The 22,271-nt window shown below is 40.2% G+C and overlaps 1 protein-coding gene across 3 annotated transcripts in view; it reads right to left on the minus strand.

Annotated features, from left to right (window-relative positions):
• Smg1 (SMG1 nonsense mediated mRNA decay associated PI3K related kinase) overlaps positions 1 to 22,271 on the minus strand; it is an 86,276-nt gene that overhangs the window by 15,618 nt on the left and 48,387 nt on the right. For all 3 annotated transcript variants that reach the window (XM_020160442.2, XM_020160443.2, XM_074059970.1), the window contains 25 exons: positions 21,670 to 21,817; positions 21,212 to 21,371; positions 20,449 to 20,569; positions 17,451 to 17,699; positions 16,846 to 17,130; positions 15,643 to 15,787; positions 15,390 to 15,528; positions 14,047 to 14,277; positions 13,777 to 13,954; positions 13,121 to 13,282; positions 12,363 to 12,580; positions 11,908 to 12,062; positions 10,616 to 10,838; positions 7,703 to 7,949; positions 7,130 to 7,359; positions 5,844 to 6,092; positions 5,237 to 5,375; positions 5,040 to 5,149; positions 4,694 to 4,912; positions 3,784 to 3,974; positions 2,968 to 3,140; positions 2,546 to 2,825; positions 1,772 to 2,044; positions 1,350 to 1,584; positions 729 to 955 (listed from right to left, as the gene is read on the minus strand). In XM_020160442.2, the coding sequence (XP_020016031.2) occupies positions 729 to 955; positions 1,350 to 1,584; positions 1,772 to 2,044; positions 2,546 to 2,825; positions 2,968 to 3,140; positions 3,784 to 3,974; positions 4,694 to 4,912; positions 5,040 to 5,149; positions 5,237 to 5,375; positions 5,844 to 6,092; positions 7,130 to 7,359; positions 7,703 to 7,949; positions 10,616 to 10,838; positions 11,908 to 12,062; positions 12,363 to 12,580; positions 13,121 to 13,282; positions 13,777 to 13,954; positions 14,047 to 14,277; positions 15,390 to 15,528; positions 15,643 to 15,787; positions 16,846 to 17,130; positions 17,451 to 17,699; positions 20,449 to 20,569; positions 21,212 to 21,371; positions 21,670 to 21,817 (4,987 nt within the window). The remainder of the gene's footprint in view (positions 1 to 728; positions 956 to 1,349; positions 1,585 to 1,771; positions 2,045 to 2,545; positions 2,826 to 2,967; positions 3,141 to 3,783; positions 3,975 to 4,693; positions 4,913 to 5,039; positions 5,150 to 5,236; positions 5,376 to 5,843; positions 6,093 to 7,129; positions 7,360 to 7,702; positions 7,950 to 10,615; positions 10,839 to 11,907; positions 12,063 to 12,362; positions 12,581 to 13,120; positions 13,283 to 13,776; positions 13,955 to 14,046; positions 14,278 to 15,389; positions 15,529 to 15,642; positions 15,788 to 16,845; positions 17,131 to 17,450; positions 17,700 to 20,448; positions 20,570 to 21,211; positions 21,372 to 21,669; positions 21,818 to 22,271) is intronic.

Raw genomic sequence — 22,271 nt, forward strand, 5'->3', positions numbered from 1 at the left:
GTGAATGGCACAGAAAGAGGTCTGCACTATGGGGACAATCGTGAGTATGGGGAACTACTGAACCTCTGCGGTTTCCAAAGTCAAACTGCTTTTCTGGATGAGAGTGGAGGACTAATTTTAAAGTGTCCACCCAAAGTGGGGTGCATGTTCCACCAGCTGAGTAAGACACCTCAGATGCCTCCATGGAGTTCCCAGGACTGGCTTTAACAATTGCACACTAAACTTTGTGTGTGCACACATGTAGGAATACAGTGGTGACAGAACTGCAGGCAACTATACATGAGTACACATGCAAAAATGAGTGCATGTATACCTCGTGAAACCGGAGCATGTTCTGTGACTGTACCATTGTCTACTTCACAGTGGAAGTATGGAAGGCGCCAACACTGGATAAAGGCAGGAGAGATAAAGAGTGTACAAAACCTTTCTATACTTTTTAAAGACAATTTCCAGGGAATCTACAATTAAAGATTTCTTTAAAAAGGTACAAGTGTGATCATCTGTAATTATGCATCTCTGAAAATTAGAACTAAATTTACAGTAGACTGGAGGCATGGCTCAAGTGGGAGAACCCTTGCTTTACAAGTGTGAAGCCCTGAGTTCAAACCAAAAACAACGTAACAATAATAATAATAAAATTACAGTAAAGTTAGAGCTCAGAATCCCTTTACCTGGCTGCCCCATCTCTTTCATGGAGCAGCAACAGGGCACAGCTAGCATTCACTTGCCTGGCAACATCGATGTAATGAGCATGTGTTTCTTCTTCAAGCCCCATAGCTGCATTTCTTAAATAGGCTTGAAGAGAGTCAACCAGAGTCTGCAAAGGGGCGCCATCAGCTGTCTGCTCAATGAGGCTGTCCAGCTCATGGAGCATATTTTCTAAGGTGTATTCTCCTTTCATTAAGCATCTAAGTGCTTCTGGAAATATGATTTGCCGGAAATTTGAATTCAATTCCTATAAACACATGAAAAACATATTTTAATGTTTTCTAACTTTAGACAAATGACGTATTTGGAGACTTAGTGCCATAAACTAAAACTCAGCTTACGCAATTATAGCTGATTTATGGCTACAAACCCCACAATGATCTCTCTATGGATTTGTTTGACACAGGATCTTGCAATGTAGCCCACCCTAGCCTCCAACTTGCAATCCTCCTGCCTCAGTCTCTTTAGTGCTGGGATTACAGATGTGAACCACCATTCTCAGCTTTGATCTTTATTTTAAATGACTACTTAAGCAACCTTCAAAGGGGGGAAGTGAAACAGTTGCTCTGGATCAAAGATTTGAGAAAGATGATGTTCAATGTATTATATAAACTTGTAAAACTTCAGAAAAATGTGCTCACTTGCAGTGAGGTATATACTCCATTGGCTAAGTGAACTGCCTCAGATGCTTCCATGGGGTTTGGGGTGTCCAAGTCCTGTGGCCCCAGGTGGCATTGCTCCAGTAACTGCACCAAGCAGGTGACATTCCCACTCATACTGCACAACTCCTCCAAGAACCAGGCTCCATCCCGAGACGTCAGGTCCACCAGCTGCTCCCCAGCACTGGAGGCTGCACCCTCCATCATCAAGTTGCGTCTAAATGGGGTAAGCATGTGCACAGTAACTGCATTGGGTGGTGCTCACCCAAAAGGAGACCTCAAAATGTGAAAGAAAGTGGGCGAGTTCAGCACAGGGCCAGCCTAAGGAATGCACAACAGCACTTTTAACTGTGGGGTTAAAACTAAGACATGTGAAATGGCCCAGATGCAGTTAGCTAGCTCACCTTGTAAGGGTACAAAGGGCAGAAATAATGACACTTGCTAGACTCAAAGACCCTTCTTCTCCATTCTCATGAAGGAAAACCTTAATGCAACGTTCAATTTCTTTCAACTGATCTTCACAAACCGGCACAGTGACAGCTTCTTGCTTCAGGCGCTCCACCTGTCTAATGAGCCTGCTGTTGATGTCTGCTGCATAGCGCTGCAGGGTCATCTCAGTGGCTGTGATGAACTGACACACAGTTGGGGGAGGCTGGGGAGCATATTGAATTTCATATCTATAGAAACAAAAGAGATGCTTGGTTACAACATTAACACCACTGCTTGTAATGAAAATTCAAGCTTTACAAAATACTGTACAAGGGAAACTTGCATTCTACCTCAACCAGAAGGGTCATGATTTCCATTTCACAGATAAAGTATGAAGAACTTAAGCAACTGTTCTAGAAGGACTTGTTGAATGATGTGATTAAGGTTTGAGCCTAGCTCTCCCTAAACCAATCCCATGGTGATTACGCAGGATGTATTTAATTAGTTGGAAAAACCATACTGTCTTATAAGGGAAATCATGAGCATATATCCTCTTAAAACCAGGACAGAAGCCTACAACCCTAGTAACTTGGGAAGCTGGTGTAGGAGGATAGATCCTGCCTCAAAAAAAAAAAAAAGAGGGCCAAATCTAACGCTAATTTGAAACTTGAACACCACCCTGCTTCCATCCTCCCCCCACCCACCCCCCAAATGAGCACTGGAGAGAAAATTCAATGCTGTTCACTCACTTCCTGTAGAGCTCTTGACAGCGTTCCACCGTGGTGTTACAGATGAGCTCTTCCATCCAGGTCTTCCACTGTTCAATCCGGTGTTTCTGAAATATGGCTTTTGGATACTGCAGAGCAACGGTTGCATAGTGATGGAGCTGTTCCAGACAGCCACGGAGCACTGAACGTCTCTGCTGCAGGAGAGCGCTAACCTCGCCCTCCAGCTGTTCACACTGGCTGATCAAGTGGGCTTGGCCAGCATTCTGCAGAAAGGCTGTCGCAGGAACATAGCTTGGGGGACCTTTTGGTAAAAGATAAAATCACAGAGAGACCATTTCAAGGTAACAGTCATTGAAAGGGAGGACAAATCAAAAACCTATGTACAAACACACAACTACAGAACCCACATGCTCCATGTGTATGTAAAAGAAGCCAACCCATACCAAGGTCCATTTGTGTGCTTATCTCCTGAAGCAAACTTGCCAGCTGTGTTGCTTCTAAATTATTGAATGCAGCTTGATAATGTGTTATCCACTGCTCAAATTCGTTCAGCTTCACCTGGATTGCTTCTTGAACAGCTCTTTGCTGAGTCTGTAGTTGAGTGTGTTCAGAATACCTAGTCAGGAGAGACAAACCCAAAGATCACTTGCTGTTCTTTCTTCTGCCTACTTTAAGAATGTGGACTTGGCTCAGGCTTGGACCACCTAGCTAGCTCCTTTTCCATCATGAGGGCCCTGTTCAAATGTCTTTTAACTCCTCTAGTTTTTCCTGACCCTGCAATTCCTTCAACTATGCTCCCAACATTTTTAAAGAAGTCTGTCACATCTAGCAGGTTTCAAGCTCCTTGAAGATTTTGAGCTTTGTAGTCGGAGATTCTCCTACTATGCTTGGCTCCTGCACATTCAACTCCACTTTACTGAGCACCTGCTGGGTAAGGTCTATTCCCCTGACCACTGATTTCTGAAAAACTCAGCCAAGCACATGAAATAACTACTACTGCACAAATAAGTAAGGACTCAGACACAACTACATGAGGAAATCAAGTTCCAAGTTTTCTGAAACCAAGTGTGTTCAAATCTCCCATTACTGGCTACAATTTAAGTAAACTGTTCATGAACACTTTGAAACTAAGGTGTTGAAATTTTATCAGTTTGGGAGCTACTGTAACAATTCTATCTCAAGTTGACAATGTATACACAAATATGAAAATGTTTCCCAAGGGCACATATTGACAAATAGGAACCCAACACTCTTTAAACCTGTGCTGCAGCGTATGAGAGGGGTGATCCACGCCTTCAGCTCCTTCTAGAAACTCTATTTCCTCCAACAGCTTGCCCTGCAACTTTTCCACATCTGTCAGTTGCTCTTGTAGGCTTAGGTATTCATCTAAGCTGCTGTCCAACTTGGGAAGCACAACCAGCATCTCATCCCTGTTCTTAAACCAGTTCACCTGTAAAAAGGTACTGTGATTAGGGAAAGTCTCACAGAGTCAAAAGAGCAGGAGGGTATTACCCTACCTAAATCTCAGCAGAACCAAGACACTGCCCCATTTTACAGACTCAGTTTCCCAGTGCCATGCAACAAAGAACAAGACTGGCATCTCTGGCTATGGAGATGCTTTTTAAACAGCACTTAAAATTGTCATTGGTAAAACACATTTCAATATATCTTAAAAGTTACAAGTTTTTCAAATCAATAACCTCCCTCTGCTAGGAGTAAAAGTGTAACTGTGGGTGTCTGTGTGGGAGCACTGCCTAATAAGATGACATCAAATTTCCATCCTTTATTGCCATTTCAACATCATACATTAGTCTTGCAAAAAAAAAAAAAACCTTCCCCCTTTTTTTTTTTGGTTCAGGAGGATGGGGAAGGGAGGGAAATGGATGGTACTGGAGTTTGAACTTACAGCTTTGCTGCACCTACCATTTGAGCCATGCCTCCAGCCCAGTAAACATTCTTTTTTAACTGCAATTACCAATTGGGTGATTGGCTAATTAAAATTCCTCCTTTTTTATTGTCTTTGGTGGTATCAGGGATTGGTCCCAGGGCCTTGTGCTTGCTAGGAAAGTGCTCTACCAGTTGTGACACTCTCTCAGTTTAGTCAATTTTTTTATGGTCATGCTCACTGACAAAAAGATGACAGTGACTTTTTATATTGCTGGGCTTCACCTTAATTTCAGCTACTCGGGAAGAAAAAAGGCTGCGGGTGATCTCTCGCTCCATCTCTCGCTTGCTCTGCTTGCTCTCCGCCTGCTGGCCACCTCCGCCATAGACAGCACCAGCAAACCCAGCTTCACCCCCAGCCGTCCAGTCCACCAGGGGGTCGTACACAAAGGCCTCCAGGAGTGTCAGTAGAGTCTCCCGGCCACGCCGCATAATATGTAGAACCTATTTTCAAAAGAGTTTCAAATAAGTTTGCCACAAGTTTCCTTGATAAAATGCTTTATACAATTTTCATTCCATAGGTTTCATTCACTTAATAGGTACACTGAGGGTAGAAGGGAAAATAGCATACCTGCTCACAGGAAAGCCTAAAAACACCTTCTACTCCAGTCACACCAAGTGCTGTTTCAATGTTCTGGGTCATTCGAAAAGGTACTTTTTCAGGCACTCTAAGGCTTTTACCTTGAAAAGATAAATTCGTGTATTTTTGCCCTTCCACCAGAAAACATTTGACCCTCCTCTAAATGTACAAGTCCACTTTGATGTTACCTTTTTCAAAGCACACATTGTAATCTATGTGAACCACTTCTCCAGTCGTCATATCGATGAGGACATTGTCCAGGTGTCTATCTCCAAGGCCAATAATGTAGCCAACCATAGACATGACGGCAGTAGATCTTGCATAGGACTAAAGAGGAGGGGAGGGAGCAAGGTTAGCATCATTAGCCACTCTCCCTCCAACGTGCTCTGAAGCTGACAGAAGCCCACAATCCAACTCCCTTATCTTAAAGCAGATTAAAAAAAAAGCACTCCTCAGGATGGATGCCTACGTTCACGCAGACCCAATGCAGCTGTCATTTTGCGTGTCCTAGATAATCATCAAAATACTGGATTTTAAAACAAACTTTCCATCAGCCTACTTTGGTTTTCCCTTTCTCAATTTTTTATTCTTTTCCATTTCATTCACACCCCCACACCCAAATCCCACCCTCAAGACAAAATCATGGTCCGACTTTGTTGGCTATAAACTAAAATTCAAATGCAGGTCTCAAGCTCCCATGTCTACAGGGACAGAGGAAGCAGAAGAACAAAACAGGCAGGCAAGCAGAAAAGAAGGGCCTTGCAGTAATACCAGACACAGCCCAAACCCTCATACCTGCGTGACTCTCCACCACTCATCAGGGGTGGTGCAGGATGACCAGAGCTCTTTTGCCAAGAGATTTGGGGGTGTGGCCTCCATTAACTCCTCTAACACCGCCTTCATCACATGTAGGGGCCAATCCCGACGTGACACATCCAGGCTAAGGCCAACTGTTTTCAAAGCAGGGCCAATTTTACTATAGTAAAGTTCACTAGGACGGGGTACAATGCCAGGATTCTGAGGAGTTTGGTAGGAATCTTGGGCCTTCAAAAAATATTTTTTTAAGAAAGAAAAGATTAACTTTATTTAAATAAGGACAAAGATTATTCAGAAGGTAAAGTAGTTTTTGGGTTTTTTTGTGGCAGAGTTTAGCTATATGGCCCAGGTAGGCCTTTAACTAATTAATGTTAATCTATTTGAGGTTTAATTGAAAGCTCAACAGTTATATTCTTCTTTGTAACATCTAATTGTTTTAAAATTATAATTTAGAACTCACTTATATACACATTTCACTCTTCATTTATGACAATCATTTATATAAAATTAACACCAGATACTAATTGTTCTGCAGACTCCTGTGCCCCTATCTAAAATAACTCCTGGCACTCGGGGTGCAGCTCAAGGGTTGCATTTTTAGCATGAGTGAGGTCCTGGTTTAGATCCACAGCACCACAAAAACATCAGAAAAACAAAACTTGACTCCTTTCAAATTCTTCCTTCTTCCTATATCTACCTTCCATTAGTAGCATTTTCTTTAGCTGGATTTTAGGTTCTGAGGTTGGCACAGTACAGAATTTATCTTAATATCCTTAGCACTTAGTACTGGTTGCTGGTATATATTAATTACACAGGTACTTGGCTAAAATAAATTCTGAATTAAAGCCCTAGTCTTAAATCAAAGTCTAAAATCAACAGCTACAGAAAAGGATGCCACAGTGATTAACTCTACATTTGATGTGTCTCTTATTCATACTTAAGAATCAAGGCTTCAAAATTTTCTATTACTTACAAATCCTATTTAAAAAGACCTCAGTAAACCCAGGAAGAGCAGTAAGATGTGAACGATCTAATTACTGAGTAATTAACAATACATTTCCCCAATTAAACTTTATTTTTTACAAAATGTTTCCCAAAGAACACTTTCTTAACGACCTCAAGTCTTTTCCTAATTTAACCTTTAATAAGCATGTAAACATACTCAGATATAGTAAGCCTAGAAATATTTCACGTAGCATATCCTGATAAATATACTTGTTCATGAGTATTCAAATAAAAATGCACAAATATTTCATTTACTCAACCTTTTGTGCCTGTAAGGCAGCTTCCCGCTGCTGCCATCGCTTATAAAGACCAAATAAGGGTGTCGCTCCATCCACCCACTGGATCAGTCCCGATCTTGTTCCTAGCGGTGTTACAGAATAGTGTCGCGCGTGGAAGCGGGGTGTTTCTTGGCGATTTATTGTAGCAAACATGGTATTTACAATAGATAAGAACTGCATTATTCTCTCATCCAGATGTAAATCCTCCAGTCCTATGAAAACAAAATTAAAGTTCCAAAAATAGGTGACCAAATAAGGTTAGAAGCATACCACTTTTCAGCTAGCAATAGTACAGGGAGACACACTGGACAACATTAGAGAATGCTAGCATTATGAGCTGTACCTCAGTTGTTCTGCTTGCACAAATTCACACTTGATGGGAAAGGGAAACCTTGCTACATGCATCCAACCACTGCCATTCCAATAACATGACATTTTCAACTACCCCAGGTAGTTATGTGATACACAGAAATTCACCTAGAGCAGCCTGTCCTAACATCCCATATTAATAAAACTAACACTTGGCTTGAAAATGGAATGCTTTTTAAGGCCTACCTTTGAAAAGGTATGGGTAGTTCTTCCCATCTGATCCTAGAAAGAGAAGTTTCTTAGGTTTGGTTTTAGTCGGTAAGATTGTGATAGTTCCGCCCACACTGTGGATCGTGACAGTGTCTCTGGCTGAGACTTCCCCAGGAAGAGCAATTTCTGTGTTAGTCATGGCAGCCAACCACGGACTGATTTCTTCAAGACGCAGTATGTAACTTGCACGTTTCTGTGCTCTCTGTTGCAAACTCAGCATTATCTATAATCACAGATGGGAAAAACACGTCTACGTTATGATTATAACACATTTTCTTCCACACTGAATTTGTCATAAAAGTAAATGCAAACACCCGCTCTTCTAATTCCTACATTTAATTTGATATTGGACTGTGGACCACCTGGGGAGGTGAAACAATGGTGTCCCACCATGCTCTGCATGATTCCCACTTTGGTAAGACCCTTTCATCTCCTCAGCCCAAATAGCCAATGGAATCACAGGACACAACTACATTGCTGTGGATACCAAATTAGGGTATTATTTCCCTAGTGTTGAGCTATGCCTGAAAGCTGCCAAAAATCAATGCAGTCTTTGCAATGAAGCAAAAGATATGGCTAGCAGTTGGTTGTCAGGAAGGCACATGCTTAGGAAGTACTTGGAAAGTTATACACATTAAACTGGAAGAGAAACAATGAGGTTCAATCTACTCTTTCTTACTGCATTGGAGGAAAGGAAATTACATGGATTCCTAACAGACTTAATAAAACTGAAGAAGGACAAAACATAAAGACATCTATTTGTTTTTTGAGATATGAACTCCTTATATAGTCCAAGATGGCCTCAAACTCACAATCCTCCAGGCTCCACCTGCTGAGTTGAGTGCTGGGATTACAGGCATGTGTCCTCAAGTAAAAGCATTTAACAGAGAAGTGTTTAGAGCTCTGACCACTTAAGTACGCAAAACAACCCCACAATCCCTTCTAATGGTCACAGGGAAAAACAGATCTCATGTACAACTGTGTCCTTACTTGAAGCTAATTTCAGTAATCTGTACCTGAATTAACAAATCACGGGCTCTACTCTCATGAAAATTTTGAAAGCAACATTAGCGAACTTTTTAAAAAAAAAAAAAAATTGGTAATCACCCAAATATCAACTGACAGAGAATAGAAAAACTGGTATTTCCACACAGTGGGTCACCGTTCAGTTCCACACAAAACACTGGATGAAAGGGCTCAATGGTAGAGTGCTTACCTAGGATGCGCAAGGTCCTGGGTTCCATCCCCAGTAAAAGGAAAAAAAGAAAGGGGTGTGGGGGGGAGGCAAGGCAGGGGAGCTAATCATCAAAGATTTATCAGTAAATTGATAGAAGCAGTTAAAAAAATTACACACAATAAAGCTCAATAGATTGGAACAATACAGCATTTAGAAATACATCTGTAAACAAAAACTATTTTTTACACTCATGGCAAAATAAAAATTCAGAACAGTGGATGTAGGGCAGGAGATAATAGGGAAGAGATAAGATTTAAGTTGTATTTCTTTAGCTATTTGTATATTTTTTAGCTGTGCATAGCTAAAAGGCAATGAGGACCTAAGCATTCTTTCTGTATTTTTAATATTTTTCTTTAAAATTCAGACAATCAGCTGTGCATTCCTATAACCCCAGCACTCAGGAGGATGAGACCAGATGATTACAAGTTCAAGGCCACACTGGGCTACATATGAGACCATTTCAAAATCCAGCTACAGTACACAATCATAAAAAATGTTCTCAATGATTACACACACACACACACACACACACACACACACACACACACACACACACACAAAGTATTCCCCTCTCCCATATGGGTTTCTTACTTGCTTCACTGAGAGGGACACAAAAAAGAAGGAAACCAATCTGAGCCCACAGGACAGTGATGCTTCGGCTAGGCCACACCTAATGAACTTTACCCTTCACGTTAGTTTTGTTGTCTCGTGCTTCTAGCTACTTCTTCTGGATTTAATAATTTGCATCTAATAAAGATGGCTATGCTTTGTATTTTTATGCTTGGATTGACATGTATCTTTTAATTTTTCTCTCAAACCAATTAATAAAAGCCATAAAGGTAATAGAGAAAGGAGTGGTGAGGAAAACCAGATAAAAGCACAATGCTATGAAGAAAAGCCTCTCTAAACTAATGGTGCATTGCTATAAAAGATAATGACAAAAGAGAACACAGAATTTAAGGGGACCAAAATATAAACGACAAGGATTCTCAAACCTATAAATACACTACTCCTCCCAAGCAATTACACATACAGAATTCAGTTAAAAACAGTTATAGCTAGAATATCCCTCATCCAAATACTTGGTACCAAAAGTATTTCAGAGTTCTTCAGATTTGGGAATATTTGCATTAATTTTGCCTACTGTGCATCCCAAATCCAAAAATTTGAGCACTATTGAAAAAGTTTATTTTGGAGCTTTTCAGATTTTTGGTTAGTGATGCTCAACCTGAACTTGCTAAAAAAAAAAAAAAAACCAAAAAACAACAAAAAAAACCCCCTGACTATTCCACCCCAGAAAAACTAGACACAGATTCAATTTCTTTACCTCCAATGATAATACAGCAGAGAAGCAACAGACAGCTGAAGGCCACAGCACCTCTTGGCTAGTCATGTACAGTACATTCTTCCCTGGTGTGAGCCCATCATATTCAGAGTGGGCGCCTTTGCCACCCCGTGCCTGCCAGTCCCTAAACTCTCAACATGAACAAAACAATCCTCTTTTATGAATGTTCCTTATAAGCAAACAGTCACAGGCTGACTTCCCCGGGCTTACGAAAATTTCCTCTTAAGTAAAGAGAGCCCACATATTTAAATTTTGTATCTCTTAGGGGATTCACCATGTAAGTGGCATTTTTGAAGCTACTGTGTACCTCTTTAAATGGAATCCAGCTGCTTCCGGGCTTTGCAGGGTTAGAGGGGGTCTTGAGCTTTTCAAGGGCATTTTCAATGGCATCGCCATAGCTCTCCTGGAACCACTTTTCGTGAGGCGTCTCCGCAGGAGCTGCTGTGATGCTCCTCACGTGCTCCAGAGCAAACACAATGGGCTTCATCAAGGCAGTGTGCTTTTCCCTCATTATGGCGATTTTCTCTTCTCTGAGCAAGGAGACATTTTCATTAAAGAATTTACTGTTTACTGAAGTTTTATACAACCATGGGACACTTTAAATGTATTCCATGTAAGCAATAGTATCAAAGCATACATCTAAATGGAGCAATAAAACATTGGCAAAACAACTTATTAAGACAGCATTGTAAAAATAAATGCAGCACATAAAAGAGGCAGCCTCTCTTCTCAATAATATTGGGGAAGCAGGATATTGACAGGCAAAGTATCTGAAGTTGGAGCATTACCTTACACCACAATCAGTAATAATGTGAAATGGATCAAACAGCTGAACTGTAAGAGTTAGGACTGTAAAACTCTTAGAAGGGCTTGGGTGTGGCTCAAGTGCCACAGTACTTGCACACCAAGCACAAGGCACTGAGTTCAAACCTCAATATTGCCAAGCCACCAAAACAAAACAAACACTCTTAGAAGGGAAAAGGCTCCTTGATACCAGACTTAGTAGACTCCTTAAATATAGCACCAAAAGGAAAGAAAGATTAAATTAAAATTTAAATCTTTTGTGTAGCAAGAGAGCAAAAAGACAGGCCAGAGATTGGTGAAAAATATTTTCAAATCATGTCTCTGATAAGAGTTAATATCCAGAATATAAAAAGAACTACAACTCAAAGACAACCCAATTCAAAAATAGGAAAAGGACTTCAACTGACACTTCTCCAGAGAAGATACACCAAAGAACAGCATACACACAAGCAGATACGCTACTTCATTAGGGAAACACAAATCAAAACCACTTCAATCAATACCACATCACACACATCAGGATGGTTATTATCAAAACACCCAGAAAATCAACAGTCAGAACTAGAGCTAACCGGGATTGAGGCTGGTCCGGAAAGGAGAATTAGTACTTAATGAGCACAAAGTCTGCATGGGGTAACACATGCGTTTTCTAGAAGTGGATGTGGCGATGGCTGCACAGTATCATGAGTGTACTTAGTGCCACTGAGTTAAGATGGTAAATTTTATGTTGATTAACACATTTAAGAAAAAAAGCAACGGCTTCATTTTCTTGAGCTAAAGTGAACGGAAACATACTTGCGTAAGGTATTATTGTTCTGGACTCTCTTCACCTCATCTTCAAGCTGCTGGATTCGTCTTAGGACGTACATGTGCTGCTGTAACAGAACTCCCAGCCACAGCTCATCCCAGAGCACAGTGACTCTGCGCAGCTCTGCCACCAGCATCTGGACCTGCACACACAGCACATCCACAGCTCGCACACTGAGCTGCACAGCATAGGTTTCCCCACACAGGCTCCACAGTTAAATGTTCATTATGCAATCAGAGAACCCCAATTAGTGATTCAATTGCTGTACAACAGCAAAACCAATTTTGATTATCCTTAAAGGTCTGGTTCTCAAACATCAGTGCCCTGACAATCTCTGTGAGTAGTTTAGGGCTTTTTTTTTTTTTCTTTTTTTTTTGGGGGGGGGGGGTGCGGGGGTAATTAATACAGCTATTTAAAACCTAGCAGCTGGCTTTCTTCATACCTGTAACACCATAGTTGGGTTTGCAGAGGACAATTTGTCTACAATTTTGCTGTAGCAATCCTGCATCATGGCTTGGTCTTCGTTTAATCCACTCTTGAGTTCATCCTTATTGCTATCCTGAGATGCAGGAGGACTTCCTCCCTCACATTCAGAAACCAATAATTCTTCTCCTTGAATATTTCCAAGTAAAGTTGGAATTGCAGAGGAAAATTTATTACCTATAGTGAAATGGGAGAATAGGAATATTTTGACTGTTTCTTCTATGTACAGATACTCAGTTATGGAAAACACAGATAAGCTAGTGAACTCCATAACACATTTAACTAACTTTCCTTCTGAGCATTAAGCTGGCTAAAGATAATTTTTTTTTACAAGTTGATTGTTCACATTTATAAATATTAAAACCTAGTATAAAAAAAAAAAAGTCTGGTGATAAAAGAGAATCTCTTAACAAATAAGGTGCACTCCCAGCCACAGTTTAAAACTTGACCTAAGCCATATCTGCCAGTTACAGCTTCATGAACCTGCATTGCTTCATCTCTCCCTGCCTTCAAAGGTTATTTTAAGGACTGAAGCTACCATGCAAAACACATACCCGAGTGCCAGATACACAGTAGTTACTCCCTCAATAAATGATAATTGTTACTACTGAAAAGACTACAAATTACCAACTCTAGAACAAAGCTCAAAACACTTGACGTAAAAATTATTGGTCAGATAACGCATACTTGAAGTAGAACTATTTTAAGATTACATACCCGAAGCCTGGGATTCACTACTAAGTGATATGGTTCCCACTATTGCAGGATACAGTATGAGATGTGGGGAATCTTGAGCCACTCGGCAGAGGAGGTTACAAATACTTTGGCGCACATACACTTCAGGGTGGTTTAAGCGTGAGAAAAGCTGTGGAATAATTCCTTTAGGATAAAAAAAAGAAACAAAGTCGATAAAACCTGTCAACACACCAGGTACCAAAGATGTCTGCATCAGAACAAGTTTTATGAGTTTCAACGTTCTCACTGTGATAAAGAACCACACATGGTAACTCTTGATTTGCAAGTCTGGTTAGATTACAGAGCTGTAATCAATGTTCAGAGCAAGTAAAAAACGTTCTAGAGAAATGTATTTTTGATGCATGCCTACAAAGAAGGCAGACACAAATCATTTTTACAAAGGGTGTATGAAATCTTTTGAAACTTATTTCACCACCCTCTCCAAAATTCACTTTGCATAGAGAAAGCTCCTGCCTCCCAGCCTCCCATTTAGAGGTAATAGTGATGGCCTTCATGGTGTCCAGGATGTCCTATGAACTAACACAGCTATTCTTTAACACATTTCAATATTAAACACAGGCTCCTCTCTTTTTTCCTGTACCGTAATATTTACTGACATATTTTATTCAGGCCATCACCTCTCCAGGGAGCAGTGGGTGTTGTCTCCAAGCCGTGTTCCAGATACTGCCGGAGCTCCCCAGCATGCTTCACGAGCAATCTGAGCAAGCGTAAGGTGGCCATCACAATCACATCATCAGTGCTCTGTTCTGTTCTGTGACTCAAATGTAGCCTAGGGTCATCCTCATCTAAAGGAATCTGAAAGTGAAAGGTTAAAGGAAGAAATAAGAAAACAATTTCTTTTCCATGCTATTGCTTTTGTTTACTAGAAAGAAACTGCAAGTGAGTACCTGGCCAGCGTTGAGCTTAAGGAAAGTGAAATACGCGCTGCAGGACAGTTTGTACAGGCTGAAGATCCTGTCCACGACTCTCCTCCACACTTCAATAACACCTTCAGTCACACTCTCATCAAGCTCAGAAAGCCACGGGCAGCTTGATATTAACTGGCGCCAGATAACATCAACCATGTCATCTTCCTCGTTATCTTCATTTTCTGTTATCTGTAGTGTTATATCCTCGTCCTAGAGAAAATTTGGACATAAAATGGCTATTTTTCAACACCAGGTGACAAAGGAGAAAGGAACATGCGTTAACTGTCATAGAAAAACATTTCTTCATTTATGAAAAACTAAATTATTCCATCACTAGTGCTATAAAAACTAAATCAATGTCAAAACATTTCTTGTTATATTTATTAATGCAGCCAATGAAAAAGGATGTAAGCAAAGATTGAAGACTTTTGAAGGGCTGGAGGCATAGCTCAAGTGGTAAAGCAGTTGCCTAGCAGGCACAACAGGCCCTGTGTTCAATCCCAACATGGCCAAAAAGAGAGGCTTTTGAGGTTTTAGTACTTTAAATTATTCAAAATTACAATGTAATATTCAGCCCACAGTCTGAGGCTAAAGATATGAGTATGCACAACAGACGGTACTCTCTTTATTCTAACACCAACTTTGGCAGAGTTATAGAAGCCATTGTTTACAGCACAGCTCAGTGAACAGACTTTAGCCTGGCAAATAAAACCCATGCCTTTCAAGACCACACCTGAACACTCAATAGCTACAGAATTCTAGAATTGACAGGCCATTGATCAGGGAGGAAGTGAACACACTACAAGTCACCTAAGTCTACTGTTTCCACTCTGGCTGTTATTAGAAAACACATGGTAAGCTTGAACACATGCATAGGGACCATTCAGAATCTCTGAGCTTAGGGTTCATGCATGGGCATATAAGGCTCTCAACTAAGAATAAAGAATCTAACTGTTCCCCTTTCTGGTGCTCAGCACTGAACCCAGGGCCTAACAGATTCTAAGCATGCATGCAATCTACCACTGACCTATACTGCTAACCCAAGAACTCAATTTCTGATCAAAAGAGAAATTGAATTTACACAAAATTAACTTTACCTACTTTTTTTTATTGTTTCCTCAGGAACATAAGGAAATTGGTTTCTCCAGAAATTATGTTCTTTGAAAAATACAACTCACTGTCACTTCAAAACTCAATAATATTTGTAATGATTGCCTAAACCTTGTTCAGCACTTAGTGTATGTGACCAATTGCCTCAAAAATCAGTGAGTTGGAACAGTAATCTTGTCACTACCTAACACAGTTTATCATATTCTCCTTGCCTGGATTCCTGCTGGCCGACATACAGCCTGTCCAAGAATACCATATATTCTCTCTTTTTCTTCTTCAGTGATAGTGTCTGGAAGCAGATTTTGAACTTCAGACTTTTCTCTAGGCAGCAGACGAACACCTTCTCCCTGACTATAAAAATAAACAAGTCAATAAATATTTCAGCTATCAGAACTTTATCAAATCGTCAGACATTTCAAGTCTCTCTTTTGCAACATATGAAATTACACATTGAAGCATACATACCTGGCATTGTCAACCACTTTTCTACCCCACCTATAAGCCCAACTAGCCAATGCTGCCCAAGATTTGGCTACGTCAGGTGCCTGCACTGAAGACAGGTGATACAACTGTCCCAAAATGAAGTCAGGTTCTCCAACTCCAATATGTACTGCAATGATGGGGAAATGACAATGAAAGAATTTGTCACTACATCTGTAATTTTCTGGCATTTCCATTAGCATGTTATCTGTGAATATTATTATAATATTACTGTACACAGTATTATTGTACATAATTTGATAAGGCCTAAATTTGGACTGTGCTCTTCTAAAGTCAGTCACTTAGCTTCCCAAGCTTGGATTAGCACCTGTGGAACACATCAATATCTTTCGTGACAATGAACTTTACAGACAGTTCAGTTCCTCAGCCATGCTGTACAAAGTCTTGCACTGTAAATTTGAGTGGCTATTTTCCCATGACTGGATTCATTTTGGCAAGAATTATGCATAGGTGACGAACATACAGCTCATTCAATCACAGAACACATGAGGCAGAGATTTTAATTTTCATTTTAGAGGGGAAGAAATTGCCTGCTACAATGCATTTGTCACGATTTCTAATGATCATAAGACATATCCTTCATGAATATCAAGACCTCATAATACATATATTAGCATTCTTTTATAAGAACTGTTAAAGTCATCCTACTCTTATACTTGAGAACAACAAATGTTTCTGCAAAGAGGTTAGTTACCACCCAAGTTATAAACACAGGACACTAAAAACACTGCTTGAGGCTGAAAATGTAGCTCAGTGGTAGAGCACTTGCCTGGAACTGGGCCCTAAGGCCAATCTTTACTTAACACAGCCAAAAACAAAAAATTTTGAATGAATGAATCAACTACATATTTATCAGCTAACTTTTCGTTACCTAGTGCTAATGTCAAAATGAGAAGCTTGGGTCTTTGTATCACTACTATTCCTTTCTATCTTTGTTGCTCCTTCTGGTGTGAGGTAAAACTGAGGAAGTAGGTGCAAGACCCTATTGGTAGCACAAATGTCTAAGACATAAAAGCAGCCTGAACCTGGCAAGTTGTAAGTACGACATTAGAACTTAAAGAGTGTATTAATTACTTTCAGGCAACATAATATATATTTTCCTAGTCCTGTGAACTTTAAACTTACAAAATTAGTATTTTTCAAGTGAAGAAAAGAATGAAATCCTACCTGTAGACTCACTCTCAATCCGAGGGTACTCTTCCTCCATTGTGTTAACAGACGGCAGTTCTATTAAAGTGAGTATGTTTTTAGACAAAGTAGAAAGGCCTGAGAAGTTCTTTTGTTGTTGGGCTCTGTAAACTTGTTTCAGCTGTCCTGAAATCTCTTTCCATTCTGCCTGGATCCACTTAGCCAATGTCAGAATTGACTTAGCAACTGCATATTCAGCTTTTGAAGACTTGCAGAAGGACAGGGCACAAGAACTCAACATTTCCATTGCATGAGTTGACTGGCCTATAGAAAACAACAAACAAGACTATCCTTAAAAAAATCAAATGACTAAAATTATTTTGGGGTAAAATAATTTTTGACTTTTAAAAACATGTAAATTCAGTGATAATGACTTCTGGAACATTTCTTACTTGAATACATTATAACAAATTTATTTTGAAAAGTGTTTAGGTAAATCAGTTACAAAATAACTTGAGTAGAAGTATTCTGCAGCAGCTGGAAACCATCAGCTTTCCAATCACCGCCTTAATGCCACCCGTAGTGACATTCACACACATGATTTTTATTATACTCTTGTACTAACCGTAATTCACTTTACTAACCTGCTGTATATAACAACTTGGTTTTTTCAATATCAAGTTCAGGCCCCCATTTTTCATCCACTTGGCCTTGAGTTGACAGTTTTTTAAAATGATGGACTAAATCCTGGGCAGTGGTCGTCTTTCCCAGCTGAACCTTACTACACTGTGCCAGCAGTCTTGTTGCAAGTGACACATTCCCCCGTTTTCTAGCAAATTTTGCTGCCGTCAGGCCTAATTCCATGAGGTGGCTTCTAATTGGGACTGTTTGTTCTGGAGAGAAGAAAATGTTTCATTAGTCCCCAGTTCACCTAACTCCAGGCTGCTTTTTCTAACTAGTCCCTTCCTCACAACCTCCCCAAAGATAATTCATCCCCAAATCCCTACACTAGCACAGTGTTTGGTATACAAACCACAATGTTTAATTAAATGCATACAATGAAGAAGAGAAAAGTAAGAATCACTCACTATAAGAAGTCAGCCTTTTAATTTCTCAATCTTTAGAAAAGAGCCTCTGCCAAAGGGTTACTGTTAAATAAGCCTCGCCCCCTTCTAATCCATTCTATAACCTGCAACTGAAGTGATTTACAAAGTAAATCAACTCCCTTACTTAAAACCCTTCCATGGCTTCCCACTGCCCTTCTGGCAAAGTGCAAACTCTAGGTTTGGTTTGCAAGGCACTGATGCCTTGCACTCCCTCCAATCCCAATCTTACCCAGCTCATCCCTTCCTACTCTCCCTCAGGCAAAGGAACCCTCTAAGAAATCTTGCATCATCTTCTCTAGCTTTCTCACCAAATCAGTCATCCCTCTCATCTCTACCATCCTCAAATCTTGTTTAAATGTTACTAGCCTTCCCAAGTCATCTTCTAATTCCTAGGATTACATCAGGGGTCCTTGATGTACATATATATATGTTCACTTAGCAGCCTGGATTTTTATTTCCATTCAACATATAGTGGCACTGTTCCTTGTTTGATGACAGTTTTCCTTGCTGGACTCTAGAGGCCCTCAAGTCTAATGAAGAAAACAGGTTTGTCTTATGCAACACTATGTATCAACATCCATACCTGGCACAAAGCACATTTGATCAAGACTTGTCTAAAAATGATATAAAAGTGAGGAGGATGGTGTTCTGTCCCTGAACGCATTTTTCTTCCCAGTTTTAAGCTCCACTTCACATGGGAAGGGTGGGAAAGAAGGCAGCAGTATTCGCAGCCCTGTTATATGCCGTGACCTGTGCTCGGGCTTTTATGTATTCTGTGCATATACTCCTTACAACAGTATCACATGTGGGGTGATCCCCACAGTAGTAAAAAGGAAAGTACTTCAGAAGTTTCATGATTTGCCCTATGAGCACTCGATTTGCCAACTTGGCCCTGTTTGGAGCTGAGAGGCAACCAGAGCGTTTCCAGTGACCACCTGCCTACAGGGAGCCCTTACCTTGGAAGCAAGCTTGCCTGACATTTCATTCCCACTTTACTCAGTGACCCCAGCTACATGCTTCCCACTAAAATGCTACACAATTCTGGAACAGTACTGTTTTTTAGCAATAAAATTAATTGCTAACACACCCTTAACATGACAGACCTTTCTTAAAAATGAAACAAAGATAAATACTTACATAAGCAAAAGTTGCTAGCTATTCATTTTGGAGCATTTTAAAACCTAACATTTACAATCATTTTATTTGCCAAAGTATTTGTTCTCAGAACACATAAACAAGTCTTATCACTTCATCAAAAATGGACAAAAGAAGCCGGGCACCGGTGGCTCACACCTGTAATCCTAGCTACCCAGGAGACAAAGCTCAGGAGGATCATGGTTCAAAAGCCAGCCTGGACAAATAGTTCATCAGACTCTATCTTGAAAAGAACCCATCACAAAAAAGGGCAGGTGGAGTGGCTCAAAGCATAGGGACCTGAGTTCAAACCCCAGTACTGCTAAAATTTAAAAAATTTTTAAAAAAGCGGGGTGTGTGTGTGTGTGTGTGTGTGTGTGTGTGTGTATGTGTATGTGCAAAAGATGTGAAGCAGATATTTGAAAAATAACATATGTGATGGCCACAGTGTAAATGAAACCATCAGGCAAATGCGTTCACCATCAGGAAGACGCAAATAACGTCATGAGGCGGGATTACACTCACTCAAGACATCACAATTAAAAGGTCGATGCCACCAAGCGTGGGGAATGACTGGAACTTTCATAAGTTGCCCTTTTGCCATTTGGGCTCAGGCCTGCATTCTCGCACCTGCCAAGCAGGCGCCCTGCCACTTGGGTCACACTCCAGCCTTTTTTGCTCTAATTATTTTCCAGATAGGGCTGGTCTCAGATCATGATCCTCCTACCTATGCCCCAAGTAGTTAGGGTGACAGGTGCCCCACACCCGGCTTATTTGGTGAGCTTTTTGCTCAAGCTGACCTCTAACTGCAATCCTTCCAATTCCAGCCTCCTAAGTAGCTAGGATTACAAGCAAGAGTCCACCACATATAACCACTTCATAAAAACTGCTAAGCTGTTTAGAAACTTTAGCCATGTGACCCAATAATCTCCTTCCTGAGCATTTACTCAAGAGAAACAAATCCCAAAGCCTTGTACAAGAATGCTCAAAGCAGTCTCATACTTAAATGTCCAACTAGGAAAATAAAAACAACTGTTCATCAAAGGATGGAGAGATAAACAAATGCTGGTATACCCATACAATGGAACACATGCCTAAGCAAAAGAAGCCAGACATGAAAGCACACTGCAGAATTCCACTTACAGGAAACATCAGCAAACAAATCTAATTTCTAGTGACAGACAGGACATCAGTAACTGCCTGGCTAGGGTACATGGGGGACATGACTGGAAGGTGCAAGGAGCTTTCCAGGATGAAAGAAATGCTCCCAATCTTATTTGTCCTGGTGGTCACCCAGGCAAAGATGGGCCAAAATCCTCAAACTGTACACTTTAAACTTGTAGTTTATGTATCAATAAAGCTAATTTCAAGAGAAAGGAAAAAAAAAAACAGAACTTTATACCTTTAATTTTCTCCAACAACTGATTCTGGTACATGGTGTATCTAAGTGCCTGCATCCATGGCCTCACGTCATGCTGTTTACATGAACGCAAAGCCTCACTGAACAGTGGAATGAGGCAGTCCTGCCAGAGAAAGCAAAGGTTAATGTGACACAGGCTCCTTATACATTTGCAGACACACTGCTAGTAAGTTCAAGTCTACAGTACTGACAACTTCCGATCTATTCCAGCTCTATTATCCCCTTCCATCAAGAATCTTCCAATCACAAGAGGCAAGTGCACTCAAGAGAAAACCTGTTTTGCAAAATAAAACCAGATTAAATCAAATTTATCCATATACTTAGCAATAAAGCAAGAGTTTTTATAACAGAAGAACGTTAAGGTCACTGCGCCATCCCAGATTATCAGTGATGGTCACTCCCATGGGAAGGAAAGCCCCATTTTGGCTGCACTTTGCCCTATTTGGGAAGAGAAGGGGTACCTCTGAGTCAAATCCAAAATTTACACAATCCGTCTAAAGGAAATACCTTTATATACACTACTCCCCCACCTCCAAGAAAGGAAAAGGAGAAAAATCAACAAATTAGCCATCCGTGAAATACTCCTCAAATGAAAATCTGTAGGAAAATGACTTTTGATTTCTGGGTTTATTAGCTTGTTCAATTATAAATGCTATTTTAAAAGCTCAAAAAATAAGGTTCTTTCTCTATGGCAATACCTACTAATACACATAAGAATATGCTTTTAAAATCTGCTTCTACACACCTCTGTTGAAAGCCTGTTAGAAACTGTGTTCTCCAAAGCAGATGAGCAATACAGCTGTAAGGTACTCAAAACTGGCAAGGACTGGGAAACCGTTAACGTGGACAGTCTCAGTGGCCCAATTGCTATGCGGGAAGTCTGCTTCAAGTATTTTACAACGTTTCTGAAAGAAAATAGTTGTTACCAATTAATTATTGAGCTTCTTCATCCTGTAACCACTGAAGGAATAGTTTCTTTTAAGATGCCTACCCTGTAGTAAAAAGATGTAGTCAGGACATTTGCTTGGAAGGATTTTCACACTTTGTTTAGTTTTAACCACAGTATGTGCTGACATCTTTTCACTTGTACAACAAAACCAAAGCTATTGGGGTGAGTTCTTAGTAGATCCAGCAGCTGCCTCCCATCCTAACACATACACTGCGTATGCACAATGCACCTTACCTCCTTGACAATGAACTTACTCAGTTATAGACTGCCACTTCTGATCCTGTTCTGCATGGTTTAAAGCAGTTGCCAAACAAACAGAACTTCTCAACAACTGAACTTCGATGGATTTCTGAAGTTCCCTGGGATCTGGACTTAACATGTTAGGAAGTAGTTTTTTCATGTCTATAGAAATTAGATAAATTTCATTACATTAATATGCTTTTAATGTACAAAACTGAGACTGTTATCTTCACAGTGCTAAAATGATCATTCATGAATACCTGCTTTTATCTTTGAGTGGCTAGGCACTATAATTAAACATTTCTGATAGCTACACAAACATCAAAACTTCATATAAAATTATATCTCATGTCCCTAAAAATCACTAGATTTTAAAGATTCAAAAATCAGTAAGTCAAACTATTTAAAGAGACAAATCCAAGGGTTAGAGGTGTGGCTCAAGTGGTACAGCGCCTGCCTAGCAAGCACAAGGCCCAGAGTTCAAAGCCTAGTACTGCCAAAAAAAAAAAAAAAAAAATTCTTCTTAAAGGGGTAAGGCTTGATTAACACCAGCAAATGTGAATGATCGACCAAATCAACGGTAACACACAGAATACTCCTAATACTTAGTATAATA

Source organism: Castor canadensis, chromosome 17, assembly GCF_047511655.1.
Source record: "Castor canadensis chromosome 17, mCasCan1.hap1v2, whole genome shotgun sequence".
NCBI lineage: Eukaryota > Metazoa > Chordata > Mammalia > Rodentia > Castoridae > Castor > Castor canadensis.